The 23,407-nt window shown below is 39.4% G+C and overlaps 1 protein-coding gene across 4 annotated transcripts in view; it reads left to right on the forward strand.

Annotated features, from left to right (window-relative positions):
* The first annotated feature begins 850 nt into the window (after positions 1-850).
* Positions 851-23,407, forward strand: part of GNE (glucosamine (UDP-N-acetyl)-2-epimerase/N-acetylmannosamine kinase) — a 43,237-nt gene continuing 20,680 nt past the window's right edge. Inside the window, exons 1-4 of one of the 4 annotated variants that reach the window (XM_039344791.1) lie at positions 851-1,126; positions 20,465-20,673; positions 21,649-21,695; positions 22,777-23,228. In XM_039344791.1, the coding sequence (XP_039200725.1) occupies positions 22,790-23,228 (439 nt within the window). In that variant the 5' untranslated portion in view covers positions 851-1,126; positions 20,465-20,673; positions 21,649-21,695; positions 22,777-22,789. Of the gene's footprint in view, positions 1,127-13,195; positions 14,112-20,464; positions 20,674-21,648; positions 21,696-22,776; positions 23,229-23,407 lie in introns of those variants that run through there. The other 3 variants (XM_039344789.1, XM_039344790.1, XM_039344792.1) reach the window with 3 other exon arrangements.

The following is a 23,407-nucleotide window of genomic DNA, read 5'->3' on the forward strand; positions in this document are numbered from 1 at the left end:
AAAATCATGAAGAATCTGTTGATAAATGAATGTTTTGAGCTAATCAAGCTGACCTGAATTGATTAAGGTTGCAATTCTAAACACTTTTCCTGCCAACTAACAAACATTGACAATTTAAATAAGGGCATTTCCCTAAAACACACTATTGATATTATCTCAACACTTAAGGTCACTTTGCCTTGTTCGTTCTCAGAAGTACTTTCCATAATCCTAAAGTGGCGTCAGATGCTAAGCACAGGTAGTTCTCAACTTATAACCAATTGAAGTTACAAAGGCACTGAAAAAAAATGACTTACGCTGTTTTTCATACAACCATTGCAGCATCCCCCATGGTTGTGTGGTCAAAACTGAGCTGTGTGGCAGCTAGTTCATATTAATAACGGTTATGGTCGCAATGTCCCGGGGTTATGTGATTATCTTTTGCGACTTTCTGACAAGCAAAGTCAATGGGGGAAGCCGTGATTCACTCACCTGCAGCAAGAAGAGTCGTAAAATGGGGGCAAAACTGATTTAACAACTGTCTCACTTAGCAACAGAATTTTGGGGCTCAGTTGTGATTGTAACTCAAAGACTGGCTGTACTAACAACATTCCGGTTTTGAGGCTGCGTCTTCTTCCCTAAGAGATACTGTAAATCTGCTTATAGGTTTTTTTTTTTTATGTTAGCATCAGATATTTTTGTTGACCTGGTCCCAGGCTGGAAGCATTTGGGCATTATATTCGCGAGGGCACCAGGGGGCTGTAAAGGCTCGTTTGCTCTGCCAAGTGCGAAGACCTGGCTTGGAGGGAAAATGTTAACGTCAGACGTCAGTGTCAGTGCTTAACAGCGCTTTTCCGACGAGAGCCCAGCTCTGTGCCTCCATCTGAAAGGCAGCCTCAAGCTGACATCCTGTTGCTGCCCGAAAGGACCGGCAAATGAGTCAGATCTTTCTCTCGGTGACTTTCCAAGGGGGGCGGGCTTAATGTGGGGCATGGAATTCAGGTGCCCGGCGGAGCCTCGCCAGATAGAGCCAAGAGTTGTCGGCTTCCTTCAGCCAGCAGCAGAAGGGAGGGGGGGAAACCCGCTCCGCGCCATGGAGAGCCACGAGCAGCACCGCCGGACGCCTCAAAGCCCCCGCGGCCCCCACGTAAGCCAGATCTCGGGAGAGCCTTTTGTCTCGGCAACTGCGGGCGGGGGAAGAGGCTGGGCTGAATGAAAGAGCCAGGCGAAGGCAAGCGGGAGAAGGCAGGCACGCGTCGCCCACGGATGGGCTGTGGTGGCGCGGGGTCGCTTGCTCGTTTCTAGTCCCTCCGCTAACCGGGGCTGGCTGGCTGGCTAGATGGGGGGGAGGGGGGGGAAGACACTCGTTCTGAACTCCAGAGGTCGGTTTTCCCTTCCGCACAACGAGGGAGCGATGTGATGATGCCCGAGAGCGAAGGAGTGCTGTCGCTCCTAGCCGGGTCTGGGCTGGAGAAAGGCAAGCTGGAAGGAGAAAGCTCTTTCCCATCCTTAGGCGAGGTGGCTCCTCTGACGGGATTTTCCCCCTCCCCCCCCCCGAAGAAGAGAATTGCTTTCTGGATTTGATCAGCAGCCCCCTTCATCTTTGACAGGCGGTGCAAGGGGGAGGGACGGGGGCGGTGGAGAGGGTTGAACACTAGGGAAGAGCCAAGCCCTGGCAATTGTCTGATTAAAGTTCAAGGATGCTTATCGCAGGATCCCCACGACTTCCACCCAGGCGCTGTCCTCGCGTGTTTTTTACTCCGGTGTCGCTACCGCTTAGATTTTTCCTTGGCGATCCTAGCCAATCTTCTCCGGTCCATCTCTCTCGTGTCAAAACTAGGACATAGCTGGAAAGATTGATAGTGCTTCCTAATTTGAGGAAGGAAGGAAGGAAGGAAGGAAGGAAGGAAGGAAGGAAGGAAGGAAGGAAGGAAGGAAGGAATTAATTTTCTATAGAAATAATTTAATACCCCCCTTAAAAACATTATTGGAGTCTGATTATATTTATTTGTATGTTCAAACTTGGGAAGGAGAATGTTTTGGAGGTGGGAACTTGTTGAAGTATTACGTTCATGCTTCATTTGTTTGTTTGTTTTATATACCATTGATCTTGCTATCAAGCGACTCTGGGCATCTTACAAAATGCTTTTACTTCTGTTCAAGAATTTTACCTCTGGTCAAGAATAATACATGTTGTATCTACTTTATCTTACCTAATTGACTTAGAACAGTGGTGGCGAACCTATGGCACGGGTGCCAGAGGCGGCACTCAGAGCCCTCTCTGCAGGCACACGTGCTGTTGCCCCAGCCTTGCCTCCCCCTGTGACCCCCTCCTCTCCAGCAACCCCCCCTGAAGGAGAGTCGCCCTGAAGCATGGCCCACATGGAGCAGTGCAGCCAAGGACACGGCAGCCAGGCAGCGTAGACAAGACTCTGTCCTCACACCCCATCATGCAGTTGATGCTGCAGGGCGCGGGCAGAGGGTGTGGCCACTATAGCGCTGCTGGGCTGCCTGGGCGATCTGCGGTGGGCCCTGGAGGCGGTGAGTGATCCTGTGGGCAGGCGGGGCAGGGGATGGGGGGCAGAGCGGGGATGGGGCAGGGGGGTGGAGCGAGGTTGGGGCCAGTTTTGGGGCACTCGGTCTCTAAAAGTTTCACCATCACTGACTTAGAAGAACCTCTGTTCTCAAATCTGCACAGTTCTAGAGCTTTCAGTATAGTGGAGGGAAAACCCAGCTTATCAGATGTTGTTGAACTACAACAACTGGTCATGCTGTTGCAGCCTCTGGGAATTGCACTTCAGCAGAATCCAGAGAGCTGCAATAAGTTTGAAGGAATAGATTTCCCCATTTGTTCCCCTTCTGCTCCCCATCCCCATGTATTCACCTGAAGAAGCTACTAAGGTATATAGCAGCCTGATCACTGAGAGGAAATGTAACACTGGGGCATCTAGAAAAGTAAAAGATGCATACTTTTTAATAAATATTGTTTACTTAAAATAAGCAAAATTCCCACTATTATGACAAAAAAGTAGACAGGGTTTGCATCTTGCAAGCACTACTGGGAATTCAAGGTACATCCCACTGCATCCATAGGTATGAATTAGGCTTACTTACTTAATGGTCCAAGTCCACAAGATGGAATTTCAAGGACATCATGCTCTACCAGCATTTACAAATGAGAAAATTTCTTCATCCATTTTCCCATCATTTAATAAAGAGGCTTCCAAGAAACACTAATTCATCTCCTTGTTCTATTTTTTTTTTCACTTATGAATATACCATATAATTGTTTGTTCTATTTGACTTCTTCAGTGAAACTGCCTTAACCTTTGATACATTAATTTCCAAATCCATAATCTTCATTCTGTTGTACCATCTATGTGAATGTCTCAGTCATTCAGGTCTTGAACCAACAGCATAGAATCATCTCATACGAAAGAATAGGTACATTCACATCCTTAATGAACATATCCCGGACATTACTAAAAATGTTTCTTACAGAAATCCATTGAAAAATCAAGGAGAATCTCATCCTTACTCCCTGCTCTGTAGAGTCTTTTGCTTATCATTCTGTTTGTTCTTTCAAATGTTTATTTCCAGGCTATACTGTAGGTCTGTAACCATATTAAACAACCATATTATACAACTTTCAATTACAGTCACATAAAACATTGTCTAACTCAACACTGTCCATTCAGTTTATCATATGCTTTCTCTAAAAATCAACAATTGACAATACAGTTTCTTTATCAGATTAACACATGTCTCAATGACATGCTGGTCTGCACACCTTGCATCCAGCATAAAGCCACACCACATTTTCCAAATTTTGCTCACTATTACTTCTTGCATATTTTCAGTCAAAATGCTGCTAAAATTTCCATGAATACTTAAAAAAAGGGGGGGGAGATAGGGAGAGATTTATATGATCTGGAAAGAAACCAATGTTTGGGGCATCTTCAAGGAGGGATGGGATGATGGATATGATCAAGTCTTTCCATTTTTCATGTTTTTGCATTATCTCTTGCTATCTTGTGTTTTTATAAGATAAGGCAAGCAGCAGTTTTTGAATAATCAAACACAGATGCAGTTTTTACACAAACAGTATGTAAGCTAGACATTCTTCCTAAATAAACTACATTCATATTTTAATAGTTGTTTAGTTTTGCCATCTACATCTGCAGCCTTACTATTTTTCAACATTGTCACATAATTTATTACTTCCTTGCCCCCAATCTTTCTTGAACATCAAGATAGCATTAATTTCAGTTTCAGTCTTTCACACATTGCTATCATTCTGAAATAGAAATCTCTGAAATACTTCTTCCAGCACCCCTTTACTTGAATTTCATTCCAAATAATTGTATCATGGGAGAGACTCTTTGTTTAGCCTTTTCCACCCTCTTGCAAAACCACTTTTCATTCTCATTAAAATTATTCTGCATTTTATTATCAGCCTTTTCTAAACTTAACCTTTCCTTGCTGTCTTTGATTGCATTCCTACAGTAATATTCTCTCTTTCACACACACACACACACACACACACACACACACGCTACAAAAGCCTATTGTTTTTGTTGTCTTCATAATCACCTTTATCTTTGTATCCTTCATTTGTTACCAAAAACAACCTCATCAATTACACTTGATTCATTCCTTTTTTCATATGCACACATGAATGCACTGATGTTTATATTCAAAATAACTTTTTTTAATCAATACACACTAGATAAATATTTTTCTAATTCATTCTTGGATCTCTGAGTAATCAGTCACTTTTTCTCTGCAGTGCTCATTCCAGCCATCCATTCATGTCATCCCCAGAATTATATTTTCACTTGGATCCAATTATTATGATCCATTTTGTGCAATTTTAATCAAAACGCATTCCTGTTTTTTCTATTGTTAACCATATATTGCAACATGCAGAAACATGTGACCAACTTATAAATCCCTACTTTTATATGCATTCACAATACCCAAGATGACATCAATTCATTCTTTCAACATACATTTAGCTATTTCATTCATAATTAAACCTACACCTATATTTTCCTGTGTCATCTATTTCTCATTTCCATTAGCCCCCACAAACCCTTTGGATAGTGAGATGAGTGGCATATATATTTAATAAATAAATCAAAAGATCAGACTATCTTCTTCAGTTATTATATCCATTCACTTAGTTTTTCCATCTTAATTGATTTTCTTTCTTTTCAGTCATTAATTCATGCTTTTTGCCGTTTATTCATACTTACATTCCAAATCATAATTTTTCTTATGTTATGCTGTCAATAGATGGGCCTTTACAAATTGGTTCTGCTATCCATCATGGCTTTGGTGAATTTGGATTTTCACATAATACATTTTAGCAAGATAGTGGAAACAGTAGACTAAGTTATCAGCTTTATATATATATCTGTTTCCATATGCAGATTTTCTGCAGCAAAAGAACTGTACGTACCTATATATTTTTTGTACATTTCAATCAATGTACTACAAATGTAATCAAAGCTCCCTTTTATCCATGCATGCTTCATGCTCATCTATGTAAGCCAGCATCTCTAACCTAATGTCTAGTATAATGTTTTTTGCGTTCCCCAATTAAGAGATATCCACAGTGCACTGACACAGAGTCAGGATAGGCTATTTAGGGTTCCTCAGATTAATTAGCTCTGCGTACAGTTCCTTATCTGAAGTACAATCTGGATAGCATTTATTAAATTCCAGGCTCACTTTACTCTGAAGTATCCTTTAATTGGGCTCAGAGGACCATATCAGAAATGTATGATTATTTATACATATATATTTGCCAACAGGGTAAGTTTTTGGTGTTAACATTGTAAAATATGGTATTCTGTCCTGTCTCTCCTTTTCTTATTCAGGAAAGGACATCATCAAAGAAAGGAAGAGAAACAAGGAGAGGGAGAGAAGATTCATTAAAACAAAAAAAATTAGAATGAAATGTTACTAGGACATAGAGCCATGGTGGTGCAGCGCTTAGAAGGCAGTATTGTAAGCTAATTCTGCCAACTGCCAGCAGTTCGATTCTCACCAGCTCAAGGTTGACACAGCCTTCCATCCTTCTGAGGTCGATAAAATGAAGACCCAGATTATTGGGGGCAATATGCTGACTCTGTAATCCGCTTAGAGAGGGCTGTAGATACTGCCCTGTGAAGCAGTATATAAGTCTAAGTGCTATTGCATGTTTGTGTGCAACCCAGATTTCCCTATGAGGCACATACATCAGGAGTTAACAACCAAGAGCTACAATTGCTTAGTTAGGTTTTTAGCTAGGAGTTTTTAACCTTTTCCTAAAATTTTTGAGGGAGAGGATTTGCTTCTAGATTTTGGCACCGCAGTCTTGATTGTATCATGGCTGAGAAGCAACAGTAAACATTTTGGGAGGGCCACATAGAATTACTGGATTGGCCATTTCTGATTAGAGAGAATGGAGTATCAGCAGTTAGATTAATCTAGTTAAGTTAAAATAACTATTCATTCATATTTACTTCCTTGGTATGGAAGAAGTTTAAAACAAATTACTGAATAGGGTTGGAACAATCAGGCTAGTGTGGAATTATATGAGAAGATGGCTGATGTAGAGATCAAGGACAAGTGAGTTGTACAATGTGGGCATATTGATATGTATTCAGGAGCATAGCTCAGCTGTTACAGTTCAGTCTTACAGATAAATCATAGGAAGCTCCACTTATTTGTTTTGGAACAGGGATTTAAGCTGGCCATGAAGAAAACTAATTTCATGTCCAAGGCTTGAAATTCACAAAGAGAAAAAAAAATATGGATTACTTTGAGAATTTGCTAAGTAGAAGATATAGGATGGTCATGTCTCTCTTGAAAAATAATTGAATAATCATTATTATGCTTTATAGATCTTACAGTGCAATTCTAAGTGCAACCAAATCATCGCTGAATAGGATTGCATTGCTTCTCCTTGGAGACAGAGAAGGATAGGGTGAAATATAGACGCTGCTGGTTCCCCAAATTGTATTATTTCCTATCTTTGCTTCTTCAATGGAGTCTTTCACCAAAAACAGTGATGGACTCATCACTGCAATTAAATTTCAGCCCAGCAATCAGACTAATCTGTCCTACATCATAAATAGTTAAACCTTTGTACAAAACATAGAGCTCCTTCTCTCTTCAACCCCCTTCGTTCCTCTTGCTTTGACTGGCAAATCTTTCTTTCCATCCTTTAGCTCCATTTAACTACTTGAAGCTGTCCTGCTGGATTGCTTACAGGCCATTAAGCGCATCAGATGTTTAGATATACACTTAAGGAGGGCCTGCAAGTGCGCAAATCAGCAGTGCTAAATGTACTCTGTACACTAGTCAAGAAGCCATTAATGGCTATACTATGATCCAATGCTTTCTGATAAGCAGGTGCAACATTTTTACAAGCAACACAGTATTGCACAGGTAGTCCTCGACTTACGGCCACAATTGAGCCCAAAATTTCTGCCACTAAGTGAGAAAATTTATGACTTTTCTTGTCACATTTGTTAAGTGAATCACTGCAGTTGTTAAATTAGTAACACAGTCACTGAGCAAATCTGGCTTTCCCCATTGACTTCGCTTGTCAGAAGGTGTCAAAAGGTAATCACATGACCCTAGGAGACTACAAACAGTCATAAATGTGAATCAGTTCCCTACCATCTGAATTTTGATCACATGATCACGGGGATGCTGCAACGGTCATAAGTGTGAAAAATGGTCATAAGTCACTTTTTTCAGTGCTGTAACTTCAAATGGTCACTAAATGAACTGTTGTAAGTTGAGGACTACCTGTATTGTCTCTGCTTTTATTACTACTCTTTAGATCAGACATGTCAAACACAAGGCCCCGGGGGCTGGATGCGGCCCGTGAAGTGGTTTCATGTGGCCCACGAAGCCATCCTGGAAACAGTGAGGGAACAGCCCCCGCTGCCTTGGCCCTGGCCCAGGCCAGCCGGGAGCCAATGTACAATTTTGTGGTGGCCATCTATGTTGAAACGCATTCAGTCTTAGTTCCACAAGGCCATCTGGAAACAGCGAGGAACCAGCCCTGCTGCATCGCCTCCGCCCCCTGGGTGCATGCTGGGGAGGTGTCACCCTTTGTGAGGAATGAAGAAATGCACCATCGCCTGGAAGTGGCCAGCAAATGGCCCTCGCCTACTTCACATATCTGGCTTGATGGGCTCTGGGAGAGGGGTTTCAGCAGGCAGTGAGGCGAACGATGTAGAGCTGGCCATACCCACCCAATAGGCCATACCCACTCCATCCACACCCACCCAGTAGGCCACACCCACCCTGGCCACACACCCCCAGCCCCCCCAAGGGTAACCACAATGCTGATGCGGCCCTCAATGAAATTGAGTTTGACACCCCTGCTTTAGATTGTTTAGGGAGTTGTGACTAATATTTACTGCGAACGCTTTGGATTAAAAGTGTGAGTGTTTGGTTAATGCTTGCCAGCTAGGAAAATGAATGATAGAGTGGTAGAAATGCCAGTGTTATAATTGTATGTACATCTTTGAGGCACAGATATGGTATCATGCTAAGCTAAAATGTGTTGACTTTGCTTGGGGTTTAATCTGAAACCTCACTGTGATTTGTGATTCATTTAATAAATGATGGTTTAGTTTGTTGTATGAACCGGGCTCGTAAGTAAAGATTTGCGAACATAGATTTTTAAGGATTCAGACTTTGAAGAATGTGACAATTTGAATGACTTTTGAGAAAGAAAATAAAAGAAAACCAGCCTATCTTAAGTTATTTTCTCTGCAATATAAATAACTTCCAAAATCTCAGTACATGGAAGCTTTCTTTAGTGTTTCCTCATTTGTGAATGCAAAGCATTCTGCTCACACTGAGAAGTATTTTTTTCTTTAATTAATGTGGTTCATTCTGGTTCTAATGAGACCAAATTAAGCTCTAACAACAGCTGCCTTTGTTTCAGCTATAGGTATCAAATTCTTTGGTATTTTAACACAGATACAAACTAAAGGCAACATTAAAATGAAAATTGGCAATTCTTGTTGTAGGATAACTATATCACATGTGGCAATACAAGCAAAATGCTGTGCCCTACAAATTGTTTGAATTATTTATAACACTATTTGCAGTGGGATGGTACAGACATATTGGTGGCTTCAGTGCTCTTAATTGGTTAAAAATCAGATCTATTCTTAGGGGTGTTGTATTGGCTATATACTGTATATCAGTATCATCCCAGGGGAAACATCCTTTGTGTATTTTTTTGATATGTACACAACTTTCTTTCCTTGATCATGTTTAAAGGAAGGGTGTGCAGAAGGCAGTTTTCCCATCAACTATTAGCTGATCTTCCTGAGACATAAAGCCATTTTTTTCTTCTGTCCTTGGAGGAAAGTAATAAAGAGCATTGATTAAACCCCAATAGAGGGTGTTCATAAAAAGCTGCTAAAGATATACGGACATGGTTGTGTAATTCCACCCCCCCCCAATTATAGGTGGTAGAATACTTGCTGAAGTAGTTTATTAGGAACAACCTTTTAAAAGACTGTGGTGTATATTTTTACATTCAAACATGGCAGGTATAATTGTATGTGAAAAAGACCTTGGGAGACTGGGCAAAGAGAGGCAGACAAGAGGCAGCATAGTCTGCAGCTAGTGGTTGAGGCAATAGAGACTCTAATTTCTCAAGCTATAAAGATTTCAAATATTTAGTGTAGTTTTACAATAACATAGAAATCACTCATCTCGTTGGGGTTATAGTTCCTAACTAATTCCTACCATAAGGCCAGCATCAATTTTGCAAGTATCGAAGTATAATTCTCAATCCCCATCTCCTTTACAGCCCAAGTAAATATGCTATACTATCTCTTAACTATGCTGTGTTCCCTTGGCTGCATCTCTCTGCCCAGCCTTCCAAGGTGTTTCTCACATGCCATCTCGCCAGGTTAATAAGGAAAAATTGAGGATCCTTTTCTCACTACTGACTCAAAGTGCAATGTGTGTGGAGAGGGGCTTATAGAAAATCAGGATTCAATGTTTGGAGGTTGACCACTATGAGACTTAGAAAGTAAAAATCTAGAGATCTGACCCCAGACTTGTTTTGCTCTTGATGTAAAGCATATGATGAATAAGAGAAAGCATCATCAAAACTGCAATACTGAGACACTATTGTAGAACATACAAAGAGAGTTTTATTGCCTTTTATAAAGAAGATTGCACTGTATTATTCATAAATGTATAATACACAAAAAGGAAATTAAATAAGGCACCAATTCCAGAGTTACAGAAAACATTAGGAATAGAAGCTTTATATCTCATAAGGCATTACATTGTGATTCATTAAAAAGTTGTGTAGGAAAAAGAAAGGGAAAGGGAAAATTACCTATAAGTCTACCATTTGTTCCCTATTTCTTTACCAGATTAAAAAATATTGAGCAACATTATAACTGAGTTCACATTATGGCTTATTCAATGTACAAGGTCCACCTATGTACCTATAGATACCCAAATTGTTTTAGTATCATAGAAAAAACCATGACATGTTTTCTGAAATTGAGCTGTTATTCAAATTTATACTTGTGTTACATTTATTTTAGGAAATTGTATTATCAGTAAAAGTTTCAAGACGCCAGGTGCCTTTCCTCTTTCTGTATGATGAACCTCATTTTGCAGAATACACATCTAAGATTATTATATTACTTGGCAATACTACAGTACATTTACTAGTCTATGGATTAAATCTTTCTCCTGCCAGTTTTTTTTCTGAAACTGGAACAAAGTAAATTCTATTTTGTTTTCTTAAATTGTCTTTACAATTTAAAGATTGAAACACTATGTAATTTAAAATTCATTCATATAATCTGAGGGAAAGTAAAAAAGAAAGAAAAATGTATTATCTATCAGCATATTAATTGTATATGTAATGAATAGATTTTTTTTAATCCCCACTCAGAAAAAAAAGCCGCATTGTATGTTAGTAAAAGTTAATAACATTCTCATAGGATATACTACATATTTTTGTCGCCATGAAATGTAGAAACTTGAAAAAATAAGGTAGAAGATTAAATGTCCCTCTCTAAACAGGCATATGTTCTTTGTCCAACTAGCAATAATCTCCTTTCTATGTATGCATTTAGTAGAAAATGCAAAACCATCAGAACATCACATGCAAATTTTTCGATATATTAGAAGCTGGTTTTATGCAAAGTATGTTATTCTTAGCCTGATTTTAAAGATTCCTAAACAACCTGTCTTGTTGGGTCATTGTTTCAGAAATATTTCCTTATCTAAACAGAGAAAAAGAATGACCAATGGCAAAAAAAACTATTGGAAGTGGGAATGCCTTCCAACTTCCTGCTAGCTGACTGCCCTCTTGTAGCCAATGATGGGACAGTTTACCTCAGACCTGGGTATTATATGGCCTGTGGGCCACATCCAGCCTGTGGGTAGTTCCATCCCACGGTATTGGCAGACTAGGCAGTGGGGGGGACGAGGCATCAGCAGTGTCAGGGGTAGGGTATCAGTGGCGGGGGTGGGGCACAAGAGTTCCTTGTTTCTCATATTTGATTGCCCACCTGGTCTCCAGAGGGCTAGAAAAGGGATCTACCTGATCTCCAGGGCCAAAGGAGAGATTGGTTTATCTGGCCTCCAGAAGACCAGGGTGAAACTAGTCTATTGAAACTCTGGTTGGCAATTTAGCAGTGCAGCAGCACTGAAGCAACCACAAATTTCCCAAATTTCAATCCCATGGATATCCTAGATTTTGGACACATTCTGTTGACTAGCTCATTTTAGGTACTTTGGTTCAAAAATGGTTGCCCCATGATACACTCTGTCACCTAGACATGAGAGTTTTACTAGTATTTACTATATTCACTTCATATTTACTACAATCACTTTCACATGTGATTGTATTCTTAGACAATTTTATATCTGCTTACTTCGAAATAAGTCTCTGGATTCAAAAGGACTTTAAATTCAGAGGCTTATTTGACATTTTGAGAATTTGAGGTTTCAGATCCAGCTTTCCTTCTACTGTAACCACTTTGGTGCTAGTAAGGTATATTCTTGGCTAAACATGGGCCAGGAGTCTTTCTTTTCTAACGGACCAAGTTGGGATGGCTGACATTTACTGTAATATATCAATACTACTATTGCTTATCTCCAGTAATTATGAGCAAGTTAAGAGAGAGAAAAGCAGAGAGATTTGAGGCCTAACAGAGATTATGATAATGAAGTATCTTTTTTTAAAAAAAGAATAAATTCCATAGTTCATTACTATGCTATTATTTTCACAGGCTCTCTAATTAATGTCTAGATATCTCTGTGAAGGAATCTGTAGCCCTCCAAATATAGTAGAATAACTCCTGGCATCCCTATTCATAACCTATACAAGAATATGGTAACTCTAGTACAAGACAGTAGAAATCACTAGTATTTTAGTTAATTATTTTGCCTTCCTTCAAAAAACGATGATAAAAAGATTGGGTTTCTTTTTGATATTATTGTTTTTGTGCCTTCAATTCAGTTTTTGACTCCTGATGACTGACAGAACTAGAACCTGCAATTTCCTTGGAAAGATTTTTGGAATTGGTTTGCTCTTGCCTCCTTCTTAGAGAGAGAGGGACTGGCCCAAGGTCACCCAGTTGGCCTTGTGCCAAAGACAGGACTAGAACTCATGGTTTCCCAGTTTCTAGCCTGGCATACCTTTAACCATTACACCAAACTGGCTTATATAGAGAAATTAGCAAGTGAAAATTATATATTCATAACCACCGTTGCAGTGTAAGCAATGATTCAATTGCTCTGAATATAGCACAAAATAGAATCTAATAAGTCAGTGTCCATTTGCAATCTGCTGCAGCATCGAGTGCTTTTGGGCACATGTGCTTTAATTCGTTGGCTGACCTTTTGACTAACTGTACATTGCATCATTAATCAAACTGTTTGTGCATACATACCTTGAGTTAATATTTACTAAGAATTTTCTCTTTCAAGAATCTGAAATGTCAATAAGCCTGTACTGCTAATTCATCAGTAGGACTTTCCTCTCTTTAAATAATCCTTTCTATCTTGCCAAGTTGTTTCTTGGTAAAATGTTTGTGTATGTGTATGTGTGTGTGCACGCACGCTTTCAAATAATTTTTTTAGTCCTTTATTATGGTCTTTATATCTTTATTATGGTCAAATATTACCATAACGAGGGCAGAGTACAGTCAGTTAAAAAAACATAGAAAATGCATCAGTTTAAAAATATTAATTATAAAAAGCCAAAATATATAAAACAAAGTATATATAAAAACAAGTTGAATTCATTTGGAGAGCAGCAGATTGAAGAAAAATTATTACACTTGTTTGCCAACCATCTCTCTTGGACTCTGGGCGGCTTTCAACATTAAGTTGCCACTTTCATTAAAAAATCTATTTCAAACAGGCTGTTGCAGACATCCAAGTTTAGGTTTGGAGAAATCGGTGCGAGAGAGCACAGTTAAGCCTGGTTTAAAAGAGAAGGGTATAAAATTCGCCACAAATGATGCAAAGGCGCTGGCTTCAGCTCTCATTATTCCTCAGCCTACTCACCTCTTTCGGCGTTGGAGGAATTCTATTTCTGTTCTATTCTATTCTATTCTATTCTATTCTATTCTATTCTATTCTATTCTATTCTATTCCTCTTTCTCTTTCACAAAATGCACACAGTCAGAAAGGGTTAAACGGGCTCAGTTTTCCTGAAGCCAAATTTTGGCTCACGAGGGCCACGAAGCGTCTAATCTAGGGACGCCACACGCGTCGCCTTCCGAACAGCAGATGGGGGGAGGCGGCGGCGGTGGCGGTTCACTTGGGATCGAAACACGGAGAAACGCCCGGCGAAATAGATGCCCTTTTCTCTCTGACTTCTGTTAGAAGAGAAGGAAGAAGCTGAGGCGGCGGCGGCGGAAGCAAAGGGGCCGATCGCTTCGCAGCCGGGGTGGTTGCCCGGACTCCCTCGCCTGCTGTCCTCACAGCGCCGCCACACACAAGGGCGCCTCCCTCGAGGCTTCGGAGGCCGAGCCATTTCTTCCTGCCGCCGCCTTGAGGCGCTTTTGCGGCGCGGAGGCTTCTTCCTCCAAAGGCCGCGAGGACGGGGCGCATAAAGAAAGGTAAAGGGAAGGGGGAAGAGAGGCGGCGGGCCGCATTTCATTTGCTTCGGGTGACGCAGGCGCGGCGGGGCTGGAAAGAGCTGCTGCTTAGCGCAGTCTGGGAGGGGAAGGGAAGCATCTCTGAGCTGACGCGGCGTGTCGGCGAGGCCTTGCTGGACCTCTGTGGAGCAAGGGCAGTTCCCGCCGTTTTTGTTTTTTTTTTGTGTGTGTGTGTGTGTGTGTGTGTGTTTTTGCCCCTTTGCCTTGCGGAGCCAGCAGCAGCCAAGGCGCTGTTTGTTGTTCCTCGCAACGCTGTAAAAACAACTCTGCCCCATAGAGATAGCGGTCCGGCTTGTCGGGAAAATAGAGGCACACCCGGCATCCCGCACCGGGGATGGCCGCTTCAGCATCTTGTCGGAGGCTGGAGGCACTTTTTCGTTCGCTCTGTATTGCTTCGTGCCAAAGCCTGATCCGATCTGGAGCCGGTTGTCATTGGAAGCTATACTCTTAGCCTGGAGTATTTCAGTCTTTTTTAACTGGGCGATGAATTGAACCTCCGCCCCAAAACAGATGCGAGGTCGAGCTTTTTAGCAACGCGAATTGTACCCCTAGGCCACAAGGAGTAAAAGTGGTGGGTTTGTTGGTATTTCGTATTTCTATCTGCAAGTTGTTGTAAGAGGTTTTAATATTGAGTGGCTCAAGATGGGGAATCAGGCCAAATAACTGCACACTATACTGTATGCTCTAAAAAATGTGGCAATAGTATTTCATCCTATGCCAACAATAAAAGGTAAAGTAAGGTAATTAGGTAAAGGTAACCAGAAAACTATGACCACTTCAGGATAAATAAAATAATATGTATAAAGAGCAGACCATATTCACTATTTAAATATAAATGAGGCTTTTGATCTGCAAAGCAAGGTCTTATGATTCAGGCTGTTGGAAGTCTTATGATGTAGTAGACTATGGGAAATACTTTCTGTTCTCCCTTTCTCTTCCAGGCCTATTTGAAAGCACTGTCTTTCATTCTATGACTATTTTAGCTTTTTTAAAAAAAGCTCTCTACTTAAAAGACTATGTTTCTGGGTAATTCATACATAACTGCATAATTAATCTTCATGAACATGTAAGTCACAGATCAATAAATCAATCAAAAGTCATAGACCACTATAAGAAAAGTGGGATATAAACAATAATTTTAAAAGCTAAAAGTATAAAATATACAAAGGTAAAAAACTTTTTAAAAAGCAAATATTTAAATCTAAAAAAATGAAACTTATAAAAGGGTAGAAATAGGATTAACCTGAGGAAGCTCATGAATGCATAAGCTTTCCTGGTAAGGGTAAATTTGTCAAAATGACCAGATTAACTGTATTTTTTAAAAAGTGTTTTAAAATTGAAGCCATCCATTTGTGGTGGGTGGAGTGTAGGACTCAAACAGAATACTAAGAAAATTACTTTATTATATAGATAATCCCATAAAACCTTCCCAGTAGATTGTAAATATGTTAAAAGTGTACAGTGGAGTAAAATGAGAGCAATAAAACCAGTCAATTGCTCTCAATTCAAAGGCATCCAGAGTTTTCACTAAAAGAATTCCACCATAGCCTTTGAAAAATACTTGGAAAAGGCAAATGGTCCACAGTACAGCAGCCACCTACTTGCATCTGAGAGCAATGTAATTCAAATATTGTATGAGGATCATCAGTTACCAGTAGGTTTCTAAGTAGATTCACAGAACTGTAAATTGTAAAATCCTAATAACTGTTTTGAGTGAAATCTGCCCATTATACTCCTATTAGTGGGAGATGCTTTCAGTTTCTTATCTCCAAGGTTTGAGAAATAGAGATCAGTTATCCTTAGTAACTGCCCCAGTTCTGTAGAACTCTTTTTCCCACCTGCCACCAAAGTTCAGGTGACATCACCCCCCCCCCATTCAGGAAGGTGTTAAAATAGTGTTCTAGCCATTTGGAGACAACATTATTGTGCCTTTTTCTGTTATGGTGGGCCAGGTTGGAGTCTACTGTTGCTCATATAGTTTTTTAAGGGTTATTTTACAGTATAAGGTTGATTCTGAGTTTTGGGAGAAAGTTACTGGATCTGTTTTATGAATTTTTATTGTGAACTATCTAGAGCAGGTGTGTCTAACCTGCAGCCCATCGGCCACATTCGACCCTAGACAACTAGTAATGTGGCCTCCACAAGATGGTAAACGTTTAGCATTACTATGTGATTTATATACATTAACTTCATTATATATTTTACAGGTAGTCCTTGACTTACAACAGTTCATTTAGTGACTGTTCAAAGTTACAATGGCACTGAAAAAAGTACGGATGTTTTTCACACTTTATGACCGTTGCCAACATCCCTGTGGTCATGTGATTAAAATTCAGAGGCTTGGCAACTGACTCATATTTACGACCGTTGCAATATCCCGGGGTCATGTGATCACCTTTTGTAATCTGACAAGCAAAGCAAACAAGGAAGCCAGATTCACTTAACAACCCTGTTACTAAATTAACAACTGTAGTGATTCACTTAACAAATGTGGCAAGAAAGGCTGTAAAATGAGGCAAAAATTGCTTAACAAATGTCTCACTTAACAGCAGAAATTTTGGGCTCAATTGTGGTCGTAAGTTGAGTACTACCTGTATATGTGGCCCAAGATAATTCCTCTTCATTCAGTGCAGCTAAAGCAAGCCAAAAGGTTGGACACCAGTGATCTAGAGTTTGAAGTTTGATTAGGGTGTATAGTACTGGAGTACTATACTAAATAATACTATACTATGAAGATGCTGCCATGGAAAACAACTCTGAGGTTTCCATCAACCAGACCTTTAAATTTTTTTATGGTAATTAAACTTTTAAAACCTCACTTCAAATGCAGGCAGGGAGGAGTTATTGTTTCAAATATTAGTGGCCCTAAAATATAGGTTAACACCATCCTGGTGAATTAGCCTTTAAACAAGTTGGAAGTCGGTGTAATTGATTTAAGGCTGGTGTGAAAAAAAGTGTAGTTCAAAAAATGTGCACCAATTGCAGTTTCTAAATAGTTTCTAAAGTTGTTTTCCTCTAACTCAAAGGAAAAAAAATATTGCAACCAAACCTGACAGATAAGATATGTAACAAAAATCAATAGCAATTTGAATCAGAAAAAAACATGATCTGTGATGGTTGCACTCAGGGGTAGATAAATGATACATGTTTTTAATCTATCCTATGCTCCTTATTTTCCTTCTGCAGAGACATTATGTCTGACACTTAAGAAAACCAAATGAAATGAATGGTGAAAAAACAGGTTCAGAAAATATACGTATTTTATTTCCATTGCTTTTCTATTTTATAGAATTTAATTTCCTACTAAGCTATTGGAGTTCTACTTTGCATTCCTTTGCTCATTCACCATTTAAATCAGGGGTGTCAAATTCAATTTCATTGAGGGCCGCATCAGCATTGCGGTTGCTCTCGGGCTGGGTGGGTGTGGCCAGGATCGGTACGGCCTACTGGTTGGGTGTGGATGGAGTGGGTGTGGCCTACTGGGTGGGCATGGTCAGCTCTACATCATTTGCGTCAAGGGTGCCTGTGGGGACCTGGGCAGGAGTGGGACAGATCTGAGGGTCTCTGGCAGAAGGGGGTGGAACCAGGGCAAGCGCCAAGGCATGGTCCATTTCTTCATTCCTCACAAAGGGTGACACCTCCCTAGCATGCACCCAGGGGGCGGGGCCAAAAAGGCAGGCTGGTTCCTCGCTGTTTCTAGACGGCCTTGTGGAGCTAAGACTGAATGCATTTCAGCATAGATGGCCACCACAAAATTGTACATTGGCTCCCGGCCGGCCTGGGCCAGGGCCAAGGCAGCAGGAGCCGTTCCCTCACGTTTTCCAGAATGGCTTCGCAGGCCGCATGAAACTACTTTGCAGGCCACATCCAACCCCTGGGCCTTGTGTCTGACATGTCTGATTTAAATTGACCAAACTTTTTATCATACTTTCTTGTTTAAAGGGTTATTTATTTGGCATATATCTAATTAGAAAACTAAAAAAAATACTATAACAGTAATTTGTGAGTTAATAATTGCTCATTGGGTACTTAGATGGACTAAATCTGAGGCAGATATCACTGAATGCTAATATTTAATCTTTACTTGCACAATAAAGCAGAAATAAGTAAGGTTTCTTTGTATTAAAGTGAAATAAATGATTGAAACAAATCTGACTGCCTTTACTAAAAAGTTGTTCTTTTGGGGTGTTATAAAGGAATTTTTCTCTACTTTTAATTAACTGTTCTGTGGAAAGCACTACTCTAATTACAATATATAATCGGTTCTTGTAGCTTGTTGTCACATTTATCTGTTACAAAATAATGAATAAAACTGATCTGAACTAGCCTAAAAAACATTAAATGTCTGATTTTTATGTTCTTTATTTGAATAAAACCTCAATAATTTAGCCATACAATCAGTGGTGGGATTCAAATATGTGAACAACCAGTTCTCTGTGTGGATGCAGCTTCTGGAAGTCCATTCTGGGCCTGGGCAACAAAAAATTAGCTGATGGTTCTGCCGAAGTGGTGCGAACTGGCTGAATCCTACTACTGTATACAATTATAGTAACCTGGTGGAGGGGTTGTATGAATTGTAGGAAAAAATATCTTTTGGTTTCTAAAATTGTTATCTAGTTATTTTCATTCCCTTTTAAGAGAAAATAAATCTTGCCTCTCAGTTACATGACCTCTGTTGTAAGCAGTTTATGCCATAAATGCTGGTTAGTGAACATTTGGCATTTCAAAATCTGAATCATGTTTATTCAAATATACAATGTTCCCTTTATCTCAGGGTCAAGCCATACAGAGACATTTTGGAGTTGGGAGGCCTTAACAAATTCAATAAAGTGAATAAATATTAAATATTAGTGAAATGTGTAGAAGTGAGAGGAAAAAACATCGTTATTGTCTTGGCTTGTACATAGGCACCAAGAAATTGGAGATTTGGCATGTTGAATATTTTGCTTCACTGAAAGCTTTGAAAAGTTGTTTTTTTAATAGCCTATAGTAGGAAGCTGTTTAGTTAGTGCAGATTTATACAGTAGTTGCTTTTCCACATGATAAAGCAAAAGTGATATTTCTGTATATTAGTACAACAAAAATTTGAATTGTGATTAAAGGAGCTCCTTCTCCCAAATTTAAAGAAGTAAATTCAAAATAAAATGTAGTACTCTAGAAAAATATTAACTTAAGTATTTGTGGTATACCAAGGAAACTGTATTTGATTTAAATAGCTTGCTGCGTAGGATTGATGTGAGAATTTTGTATTCTCTTATCTGTGGGAAACTGATGAGAGAAAATATTTTTCCTTCTATCAGCTAGCAAAAACATGAGTTGTTTTATGTTGCTGTTTCCTTTCATTTCAGGAAAATTTTGCATGAGAAATAACCTTAGTGAAGCATAGATAATTAAAAGTAGAAAAACATCTTACAAAATAAATAGTTTTTTGTAGCAGTAGCTGAAAAAAAACTGAAAATTGATGGCATAATCCTGTCAACCAATTAAAGAGTAATTTAACCTTCTCTCCAAATCTCCTTTTTCAAACTGGTTTTATATATATATATTTCCTTCTGAATACTGAAAAATCCCTATTCATTACTTTACTTAGAACCAATCACTTGAGGCGGCATACTTTAAATTTAGCCGGCTAGAGGTTTTAAAGTGAATTTGACTTCAGCTCATTATGATTCTTCCATTAATGTCATTGAAAGTAGTAATTCTAAGTCTATATTCTGTATAATGTAGCTTCAGTTGGTCTAATTATATTCAAGTGGCTCATAGTTAAAAAAAAATGTGGAGGCGAATTATGGAGGAAGTATTTCTCCATCACTGATGCAAGAATTATATATGGGAAAATCACGTGTAATTATATAACAAATAATACGTTGTGAACAATCATGAAATTCCATTTAACGAGTTTTACCTCTAAATGCATTATGTCATTTTTCTTTGCATATCTATTGTCTTGACTATAGGGTCTTCTCTATTGCATTCATCCCAAAGGGTGCCTGTCCCAGATGATTATCTGTTAGGGAGGAATTGCCACTCCTGTGTCATTACAGTTCTTTGACTTACATTGGGTATAGAGTTTATTTCTGACCCAAAATCTTCCAGTGAATTTCTTGTCTAAATAGAAGGAAAAATTAAACTGATATAAATCCATTCCTGCAGAGCACCAGGGACCGGTTCCATGGAGATCCACTAATGGGGCTTTGCTTGTTTGTGTGGACCGGTACTGGTCCACGGACCAGGGGTTGGGGAACCCTGCATTACTGTATTCAATATACTCTATATGTTCCTAATGTACTAATTTCTGTACAATTATATTTTAGGAGCTTTATTTCAAGACCCTTACTAAGCAAAAACAAAGGGAAGTGATGGAGAAGAATGGAAACAATCCGAAACTTCGGGTTTGTGTTGCTACATGTAACAGAGCAGATTATTCAAAATTGGCCCCAATCATGTTTGGCCTTAAAGCAGAACCACAGTTCTTTGAACTGGATATTATAGTTCTGGGCTCTCATCTGATTGATGACTATGGGTAAGAAGCATACTTTATTTCTTCAAATATGCTTAACTGGAATTGTGGGGATGGGTTTTCTTAAGATTGTTTTCTTTACTCCAGGTTCAAAGGTAGTCCTCACTTAATGGCTACAACTGGGCCTGGAATTTTGATATTAAATCGTTGTGATCACATTTAGAACCATTTTTACGATGGTTGTAAAGCAAGTCACTGGTTCTTAAGCAAATTGTCCTTAAGCAAATTGATCCTTCTGAATAGCATTTTTTTGCCAGAAACTGGCAAAAAAGTCACAAATCATAGTCATGTGACCATGTACATTGCAACCAGTTGTAAATGTGAGCTGGTTATCAAGTACCCCAAATCATGTCATGGGGTGGAAGGTGAGGTGAAGGTGCAGCAGTTGTAACTCTGAGTCATGAGTAACTTTTTTTTAATCTGTCTTAACTTTGACCAATTGTTAAGCGACAGGTCTTTAAATGAGGATTACCTGTTTTGATTTAGAATAAATGATGAACAGTTGTCAAGGCAGATCAGAACTAATTCATATATTTGAATCATTTCCCTCTTATAATAATAGTAATTTTCCTCTTTTAATAATAACAAGGCTTACATAGAGTACCAGGTATTCGTACTTCAGATCACTATCTTTTTAGGTTCAACAATGATACAATTTCCTGCTATAACGATAGCAGCAGAAACCAGCGATAATCTGTCCTAGTTCTTCATTTTCGCAGCAAATACCGTATCTTTGAAGCAATATTTCTTCATTTGCTGAAATGTTTGCATTTCTCAAAAATTTCTGAAGACAGCATTTCTTGCTCTGTGGTATTTGGGAACAGGTGCCTTAAGACTTAACAGATGCTTGCTTATACCTACCTTGGTGGGGCACAGCAGATACAGATGGTTCTCAAATTATAACCATGTGTGTAGTGACCATTCCAAGTTACAACAGCACTGAAAAAAGTGACTCAGTGACCCTTTTTTTCACACTAGTGACCGTTTGCAGCGCCCCCACCCATGGTCACGTGATCAAAATTCAGGTGCGTGGTAAATTTATTTATTTATTTATGAGACTTATATACCGCTTTAAGTGCAAGCACTCTCTAAGCGGTGTACACCAGTAAGCAATGTGTGTATATATATATGTGTGTGTGTGTGTGTGTGTGTGTATGTATATATGTATATATGTATGTATGTATGTATGTGTGTGTGTGTATATATATATATATATATATATATATATATATATATATATGTATATTTACATTGCCCCCAACAATCTGGGTCCTCATTTTACCTACCCCGGAAGGGTGGAAGGCTGAGTCAACCTTGAGCCGGTGAGATTTGAACCGCTGACCTGCTGAACACAGTCAGCTAAAGTGGCCTGCAGGGGTCATGTGATCCCCTTTTGCAATCTTCTGACAAGCAAGATCCACTTGACAACCATGTTACTAACTTAACAACTGTGGTGACTATCTTAACAATTGTGGCAAGAAAGGTTGTAAAATGGGAATAAAACTCAACTGTCTTGCTTAGCAGTGGAAATTTTGGGCTCAATTGTGAACATAAGTCAAGGACTACCTGTACAGCCTTTAAAGAATGGTTTTATTAACAATACTTTATTAGTAGTATGGTTGGTTCCATAGTCAGGCAGATGTTTAGATTGGATTTGATGTTTTGTAATCCACTGGTTGAGTCCTTCCCATGGATCTAGGATAGGCAGATGCAGATGTTTAATGATGTTACAGATGCCATCTCAGGATGTAAGTTCTTCTGAGCAAAGCTGCCTTTTGCTATTGACTGATGGTGATTTTTGTCAGTGTCGATGGTGTTCAATTGGTGCCCCAGTTGTTTTGGGATTGCACTGAAGGCCCCTGTTGGTACTACTTTTGCTTGCTTTTGCCTCAATCTTCTTCCTATTATTATTATTATTATTATTATTATTATTATTATTATTATTATTATATTTCTTGGGATTGAAATTGTTAATATTACCCACCATTGTCAGACAAATATATTGACTGTACCATTAATTTCAGTGTATTTCAGTAACTAGCATGCTGTTGGTGTTAAAGTGTATGGCACTGCAGTCTAAGCACTTTTCCTCTTCCCTCTTTCCAGCAATACTTACCGTATGATTGAACAAGATGACTTCGACATCCACAGCAGGTTACACACAATAGTCAGAGGGGAAGATGAAGCCGCTATGGTGGAATCTGTTGGTCTTGCCTTAGTCAAGTTGCCTGATGTGCTCAATCGCCTGAAACCTGACATAATGATAGTCCATGGAGACCGGTTTGATGCTTTAGCGCTAGCTACGTCTGCTGCCTTAATGAACATTCGAATTCTTCACATTGAAGGTGGAGAAGTCAGTGGGACCATAGATGATTCCATCAGGCATGCCATTACCAAGCTGGCTCATTACCACGTGTGTTGCACAAGAAGTGCAGAACAGCATTTGATCTCTATGTGTGAAGACCATGACCGCATCCTTCTAGCAGGATGCCCTTCGTATGACAAGTTGCTGTCTGCCAAAAATAAGGATTATATGAGCGTTATCCGGATGTGGTTAGGTAAATGAGTTGCATATGTAAGACTATGATTTCATAAAGCAGAGTACATCAAAAGTTTATCTGGCCCCTTTTGGGGTTTGCCATCATAGTTGGCAGTTACAGTTGGCTTAGTGTACCAAAAATGTTGTCTTTGGATTATATATTAGAATTTATAATATATAAATTCCACAACTGCATCA

The sequence above is a fragment of the Crotalus tigris genome, unplaced genomic scaffold, assembly GCF_016545835.1.
Source record: "Crotalus tigris isolate CLP2741 ecotype Arizona unplaced genomic scaffold, ASM1654583v1 scf7180000017939.2460400, whole genome shotgun sequence".
In the NCBI taxonomy this organism is placed as follows: domain Eukaryota; kingdom Metazoa; phylum Chordata; class Lepidosauria; order Squamata; family Viperidae; genus Crotalus; species Crotalus tigris.